General features: G+C 42.2%; 1 protein-coding gene across 1 annotated transcript; it reads right to left on the reverse strand.

Annotated features, from left to right (window-relative positions):
- Positions 1 to 1102: 1102 nt before the first annotated feature.
- CUNH9orf40 (chromosome unknown C9orf40 homolog) lies at positions 1103 to 7224 on the reverse strand. The gene is made up of 2 exons (XM_047102202.1): positions 6715 to 7224; positions 1103 to 2364 (listed from the first exon to the last, which is right to left on the reverse strand). The coding sequence occupies exons 1-2, from the start codon at positions 7135 to 7137 to the stop codon at positions 2206 to 2208; spliced, it is 582 nt and encodes a 193-aa protein (XP_046958158.1). The 5' UTR covers positions 7138 to 7224; the 3' UTR covers positions 1103 to 2205.
- Between the last annotated feature and the right edge of the window lie 259 nt (positions 7225 to 7483).

Below are 7483 nucleotides of genomic sequence, written 5' to 3' on the forward strand. Positions count from 1 at the left end.
TTTTCTAAGTAAGTTTTACACCTATGGTAGGGCTTGAACCACAACCCTGGGATCAAGAGTCACATAGCTCTACCAACGGAGTCAGCCAGGACCCCCTGTCTGAGGTACACTTTGAATCTCCCATTCACAAACGTGCAATGTAATATCCTATGAAATTTCTCATTAAAGTAAATGACCACCTCCTGTAGTTCATTAGCTGGACTTGTCTCAGTTTTTATGTTTCCAGCGTTTTACTGTTTGATCTCTGCAACACATCTTTTGTATGCACTTCTTCGGTAGAATGCCTAGCTTTGTAAGATATGTTTCTAGAAAACTGCTGGCATTAACCTTCCTGTCAATAGGTAAGATCACTAATTCGCTTGTGCAATTTCTATGGACTACTATGTGACACACACTGTTCTGGGCACCAGGAAGAGTAGTGAACAAAAATGGACACCTTCCTTACGCTCAGGCCAAACAGAAGGGGAAGAAAGTTTACCATTTTCCTTTTTTCCACAGTAATTTAACTGCTTCCTGCACTAGCTTGCCATGCTTACGATCTCAATTCCAATTCTTACCGTGAAACTTCTGGTGGCAATTTAAAGTAGAATGAAGCATAACTACAAAAAGCACATTTATTCTAATTACTGTTTTGTACCTACAATAAGGTTATTATGAGAATTAAACAAGATGTGGGTGAAGTACTTAGTCCATTGCTTGACAATACACATAGCCTCTTTTGAGGTAGATACTATTTATTGTTTCTCATTTTACAGTTAAGGAACCTAGGGCTTGGCGATGAAAAATAACTCGCTTAGCGTTACATAGGTAGAAAGTGGCAGTACAAGCCTTTGAACCAGGTCTGACTCCAAAGGCTTAACTTTTAACCACAATACATGTCTTTTGTTCTAGGATATTCTTATTAATGTCAACTCATACTTAAATCCTACAGTATACACAAAACGTTCTCTCTCTTTCTCTCATTGGCATTTATCATTCTTTCTCAATTTGGGATCTACTGTCATTAACAACAAAAAAATATACAAGGACGGGTTACTCTATTACAAAGCCAACATTCTGGATGTAATACAAAAGTTAATTAACTTAATCATTGATACTCAACTCAAACACAAACTGCTTACTTTATTTTTTTAACAATGAAATAGTAATAACAACACAATAAGTTACTTGTAACAAATCCATCAGTAGAGTGAAATAAAAAACAAAGCTAATTAAGAGGTGCTGTTTCACGTCAAATGTTATCTCCTTTAAACAGGAAAAACTACCATCAGTTTAGTGGTTCTCAAAGCTGTCGGCATATTAGGATTGGGGAAAAGGAGGAGGATTGGTGCCTAAAAAAATAGCTATACCCAAGGCCCGTCTCAGACAGTTAAATGGGAATCTCTTGAGTGCTAACTCAGGCAAAGATTTCTGAAGTGTTGCTAGTATTGAGAACTGTAAGTCTGAAGCAATAAGCAATAAAAACCGTGCCCTCAAAGAACTCAAAGCCAAGAAATTAATACCACTAAATTTCTTTCCTCTTAACCTGGGAAAAGGGGGAGGGAAGAACTCTTCACTTCTCATTGTTCTCTATCCATTTTTGATTCCCCAGAGTACAGTTAAACAAATATCAAATACTGGAAGCTATGCAAACATGCTCCCCAAATTGAAATTCTATGTTACGCTTTACATTTAGAAAGTTCTTTTAAAACTATACCACCTTGAAGAGTCCCCCGCACTTTAAGTTTGCATAGATGTTTAAGTCAGTTATTTGTTCAACTAAGAAGAGTCGATACGATGTACTAGAAAGCATTTTATTAGTAACAGGTAAAAAACAATATTCATTTCATGTACCACAAATTAACTTTTTGGTACAGACAAGAGGAACATTTGAGCGTTTCCCACCTGTTTCTAAAACTGTCAGAATTCTTTTTTAGAAGACCAATATTTTCAAATTTAGAATCTAAACATAAATTTTTCTTTGAGAGTACATATATAAAATACTTCCCCTCTAACTGCACTAGATCCTTGACAAATCCCTCTCGGGAGTTTCAGTAGTGACCACAGGCATTTATCTTTAAAACAACTCTTCCTCATTTTTCAGGTTTGGGAATGGTATGGCATCAAGTATGGAAAATAACTTTTCTCCTTAAGAATATGCAAATTCACTTAAGAGAGGTCGCCTCAAAGGCCGAGGCCGAAAGACCTATTCTTCAGGTGCTTGTGTCAGGACTCCATGTCGATCTCAACCACTTCGTTCTTGCCCTGAAGCCTTGCTTCCCGCAGGCTGCCTTCGCTGATGTCTTCGAGGTCCGCCAGATCAATAGGTGGCAGGGGATTCCTCCAGTACTGGAAGGTGTTATACTGCCAGAATTCTTCATTGAGCTTTAGGGAAAAAAGAAAGAGATGGAAGGACAGCATCGGTGTATGAAAAAGTGACTTTTCCCCCCCAGGAAACAAATTTTGTTTTAAAAGCAAACTCACATGAAGATTTTGGGTCTTTTACTTCGCATCTTCAACAAATGTACATTTTTAATTCTGCCTAATCAAAGTACTTCATGGGCTCAGTCAACTCTGTGCATTTTCACACTCATGGATTTGTGAAAATATTTTGTTAGTAGTTTAACTTTAAAAGAATGTCTTCCAAGAGCATCTTCTTGATAACTGTCTTCCATTTTTCAACCAAAGAAAATGTTGGAAAATGTCATAATTTTTCTTCTCTTTTTTTTAAATCATTTAAAAAAATTTTTTTTCATAAATTTATTTTTATCTTTCAGTGAGGAGCACATCTTGTTCTAAAAATACAAATATACCTTAAAACTTATTTTTTCGTCTTTCTCCTGAGGCTTGGTATTTTAAGCGACTGACTTTACATAGGCTAAAATATCTTGAAAACTTGCCAAGAAGTTTTAGATTATAAACATGCTAAATAACAAGAAAATCTTAAACTGGTTATTTTATCAAAGATACAAGATTTGGTGCAAGGCAGGAGTTTTTAATTTTAATGTTATTTTATAAAGAGAGTGGGGGAGAGAGGCAAAGAGATAGAGCATCTTAAGGAGGCTCCACACTCAGTCCAAAGCGTGATGCGGGGCTTGATCCCAAGACCCTGGCATGCTTACCTGAGCCAAAATCAAGAGTCAGATGTTCAATGGACTGAGCCACCCAGACGCCCCGAAGGCATGACTTTTAAATCAATAAATCAACACTGATAAATCCAAGTTGAGTGCTGGCTCCTTTAAAATTCAACAGATTGAATGGCTATAAAATTGTTTCAAGTAACTCTGAAGTGAAGCTGACATTCCAATGAAGTTCAAGATTGACACAAAATGTGAAAAGCATCCCCAAAATACTTTGTGCAAGGAAGCAGCACTGGAATTATATACAGGCTTCCATGGTGAACATTTTGAAGGTTAACACTGTGCCCAGATGAATATTTATATATCTATTCTACCAGGTTGTGTTTTTACTTTAGGCTCATGCTTGTTGTAACAGCACTATCCAACAGAAGTATGAGAGCCACATAAGTAATTTTAAAAAGTAAAAAAGGTGAAATTCTCTTAACAATATTTTATTTGACCTTATATATCCAAAATATTATTATTTCAATGTGTAGTCAGTATTTTTAAAAATGAATGCGATATTTCACGTTCTTTTTGTCATACTAAGTTTTCACAATCTGGTGAGTATTTTATACTTACAGCACTATTCAGACTAGCCACATTTCAATGCTTGATAGCCACATGTGGCTACTTTACTGGACCACACAGGCCTAAAAGGAAATCTTAGACACTAAAACTTAGAGAATTAAGAGTGTCTCTGGAATTTCTTTACACCGGGATTAAAAAAAAAAAAAATTGCAGTAATTCAAAGGATGCCCCCCCCCCCCAATTCATTTTGATACACAAACAGGGTTAAAAAACAAGGGTTGTATCTTTGCCTTTTTGAAAAAAATCTACCGTCCAAATTACCTACTTCTAAACATGGGCCCAAAAAAGATCTTTTAAGGACATCAGTGTAACCTACTAGCGGACAGCACAAACTTTGCCACCAGACAGACCTGGGTTTGCAAGATAACTCCACCATCCACTAACTCTGACTTTGATCGAAGTCTGTTTCCTCATCGGTGAGATGCAGGACTCATTTTCAAATTAAGGGCTAGTACTGTAATAGCTCAACATGGCTACATATTATATCCCAAGAAACCTATGAATCATTCATTACTGTCTTCCTAAGAAGAGGAAGAAAACATTTCTGCTTACTTTCCATTAAAAGTAACTACCAGTGAGGATCAGCAGACAGAGCAAATGAATCTGCACGAAGTGACACGATCATGACAAAACACAAATATTTAATGAAGTAATATCTGGTTTTTACTTCTCTGGTTAAAAAAACCAAAACTAAACAAAAAAACACCTAGGAAAAAAGCCAACACAACAAAAAAACATGAGACAACTCAAAAAATACTGAGGTTCTAGGACAGAAAAAAGGTATCTTTATTCTGCCTAAATTAAATCTTCAATGTAGAAAGGACATATTTGAGAAAACTCTTCCTAAATAAGATCCCAAGGGTGAAGGTAGGGACTTATGCTCTACTGAGCGATAGGAACCAGGGAGACATTTACTGCATGAATTGAAAAGCCTTTTTAACTTCTCCATGTTTCTGTTATACCGTGTATCTTGGTAATTAGCTGTAAATCCCTTAAAAGACAAAAAACAAAAAAAAAACAAAAACAAAAACAAAAAAAAAAAACAAAAAACCTGCATCTTTAGAAGCAGGAAGGAAAGAGAGGAACTGGAGACAGAAGACAAGAAGCTCATGGAACAGAACTAACAAAAGGAAGAAACACGAGGCTTTAGCCAAAAGAAAAGGGAACAGGGATTGTCTTGGTGAAGAATGTACCCCATGGCCAAGCTTAGTCCTTGCCATGGGCCTGTAGTGACTGGGAAGCAAAGAGCTGTCACATGTAGTCATCGCTGTAGAAGATACAGCTGTGTCTAAGAGATTCTAAGGTGAGTCAGCCTACTCAAAAATTTTCCTCTACCTATAATTTCCCTATTTCCTTCTTATCAATCTGTGGCATACTTCAGTGAGTATACTCTGGTAGGGAAGACAACCCTATATATGGGTGGGGTACCAAAATGGTCCGAAGAGTAAAAGTTTTCAAGCTACACACTACTTACCCTCAGATCAAATAGATCTGGGTAATTATCATCCTGGGTTTGTTTTCTTAGATTTTGCCATTGGCAACACACACAATACAACTGGAAACTCTAATTATTCTGTTTTCAAAACATAAGTGCTATCATTCAGTTTTAAGTAAGCGGATTTTGAATATCCAAAAGCAATCTAAAGAAAAAAGTCTAAAAAAAAAAAAAAACCCCTAAACCTCATGTTCTCTACATTCCAAGAAAACTGGGGATGGGAATATTTACAATTTAGAATTTCAACCAGAAATGTCATTATCTGAAGGATGATTTCTCACAACCAGAGAAAAAGTTCTTTCCCAACTATAAAATTCTCATTATTTTATTAGCTTTTTCCACCAAGAAGGCATGCCAAAGGAACCTCAATTCACCTTTTTTTTTCTTCCAGCAAAGGCATTTGGTTAATTCTGCAAGATACTGAACACAATGGAAAAAGGTGAGGTGAATACTATGATGTAGTGCTTGGAAAGAGTTTGGTGAATTCTAAGCCCTACACTTGGTACTTCTATTCCCAAAGCTCCTGGTAAGTCAATCCAGAACTGCCAAAATGAAGCCCGAATTCCTAAGTATAAACCACAGCAGTCTCATAAATATGTAATGCAGGCCACAAGCACAATTTAAATTTTTCTAGTGGCTGTATTAAAAAAGTGAAACAGGTAAATTTTAATACATTTTATCCAATCCAGTATCTTCAAGTCCTTTCAATGTGCAATCAATATAAAAATTTTTGAGCTCTTCGAAATCTAGAGTGTTTTTTTACACTTAACAGCACACATCAATTTGGATTAGTCACATTTCAAGGGTTCAGCTGTCTCACACGGTGAACTTCGAGACAAATCAAATCTCAGGCTCAGAGATGGGGCAGGCTCATTTCCCAAAGAATAGGAACTCTTATATATGATCCTCATATACGTTTTACTTTAGGGCCCAAATTAATTTTCAACAATGATCCTTTTTTAAAAAATCCGATTTAACACTGAGTTTTTAAATGCCTGTTCCCCAGGCAGGGAGGCCCTTCCTCTCTACCACAAGCGCTGTACTATGCCTACGGACCATCCAACTGATGAAGACCACATTGGTCACCCTCCTTAGAAAGAAATCTACCACGAATTCTAGAAGAAATCATCATTAAGCCAAGGAAGGCGCGCTACCCTTTCTCCATTTGTCGCTGAGCTGACCTATCGCGGTTCACGGTCAAGGTCTTCATCAGGCTCTAGTCCGTCGTGACCCACGCTCCTGCTTCCCTCTTCCACACCACAGGCACTAAAGGTGCAAGCCCACACGACTCTCCCAAAACGCTGCCAAGGGGCCAAGGGCTCTGAGGCCCTTGGTGGGTAGTCTGGGAGTCCACGTCCTTCCTGCCCTAGGGTTCCCGGCTTTTCGCCTTTTGGGGCTTCTTGGTGAACACGAGTCAAGAGGGGAACAATCTGTTTCTTCCCGGGGCGTGCCATGGCTGCGTAAAGGGTGAGCCCCTCTCTCCTCATCCCTCCCGCCCTCTGGAGCGCTCAGCCGGTCCCCAGCCCCTACCTGGCGCGGTGCGGCCCCCCAGTCTCCCCGTGGGGGCTCCGTGCGCCCCGCCCCGTCGTCGCCACCGCCCCTCGGGGGCCGGGCGCCCCGGGGCTCCTCCCCCGGCCCGCGGGGCCGCACGGGAGGCTGCAGCAACTGCGGCTCGCCCGTCTCCAGGCCTTGGCCCTCACGCTCCACGCCGCCCGGAACGCTGGTGTCCCCGCCGTCGCGGCGTTTGCTGGGCGAAGCTGAAGCCTCAGTCATAGCCCCCGCGTCGATTTTGCGCTTTCGGGGCGGCTCCGGGACGCCGACGGGCTGCCCGGGATGCGAGGCCCCCGGCGGCGGGATCCAGAGCGGCGGCGGCTCCTCGGGGAAGTCGCAGAGCAGGAGCCGCTTCCAAGGCACGTGGAACGTCAGCGGCTCGGCCGCACGCCGCTTGGCCATGGGCCCCGGAGCCTCGGGCGGAGCCCGCCCGGCGCGGGAGGCCGAGCGCGGAGAGCTCCGGGGGCGGAGGGCGAGGGCGGAGCGCGCGACGCGGGGCGAGGACCTGCTCCGGGCGAGCCGGCGGCGGGCAGGTGGGGCGTGCGGTGGGGGCGGGGCGGGGCGGCCGGGCCCAGCGCAGCCCGCGAGCTGCCCTCGCGGCCGCCGCGGTGCTGCCGGACGTTGGGGAGCAACCGCGAAGCGGCGGAGATTCGAACCTGCGCACAAATGTGCGCGCGCGTACTCGCGCCTGCCAGGCGGAGCCGCTGGTTGGTGGAGGCTCGCGGGGCGCGCTCCCGAACGCCCCCGC

The sequence above is a fragment of the Lynx rufus genome, unplaced genomic scaffold, assembly GCF_022079265.1.
Source record: "Lynx rufus isolate CCGP_SWC_20201006 ecotype Redwood Valley unplaced genomic scaffold, mLynRuf1.p SCAF_10, whole genome shotgun sequence".
NCBI lineage: Eukaryota > Metazoa > Chordata > Mammalia > Carnivora > Felidae > Lynx > Lynx rufus.

Excerpts from the sequence above, each read along its gene's own strand:
- CUNH9orf40 (XM_047102202.1), bottom strand. The coding sequence starts at position 7,137 with ATGGCCAAGCGGCGTGCGGCCGAGCCGCTGACGTTCCACGTGCCTTGG. Across the intron at positions 2,365-6,714 it reads GGGGGGCCGCACCGCGCCAG|CTCAATGAAGAATTCTGGCA; the intron begins GTAGGGGCTGGG and ends TTTTCCCTAAAG.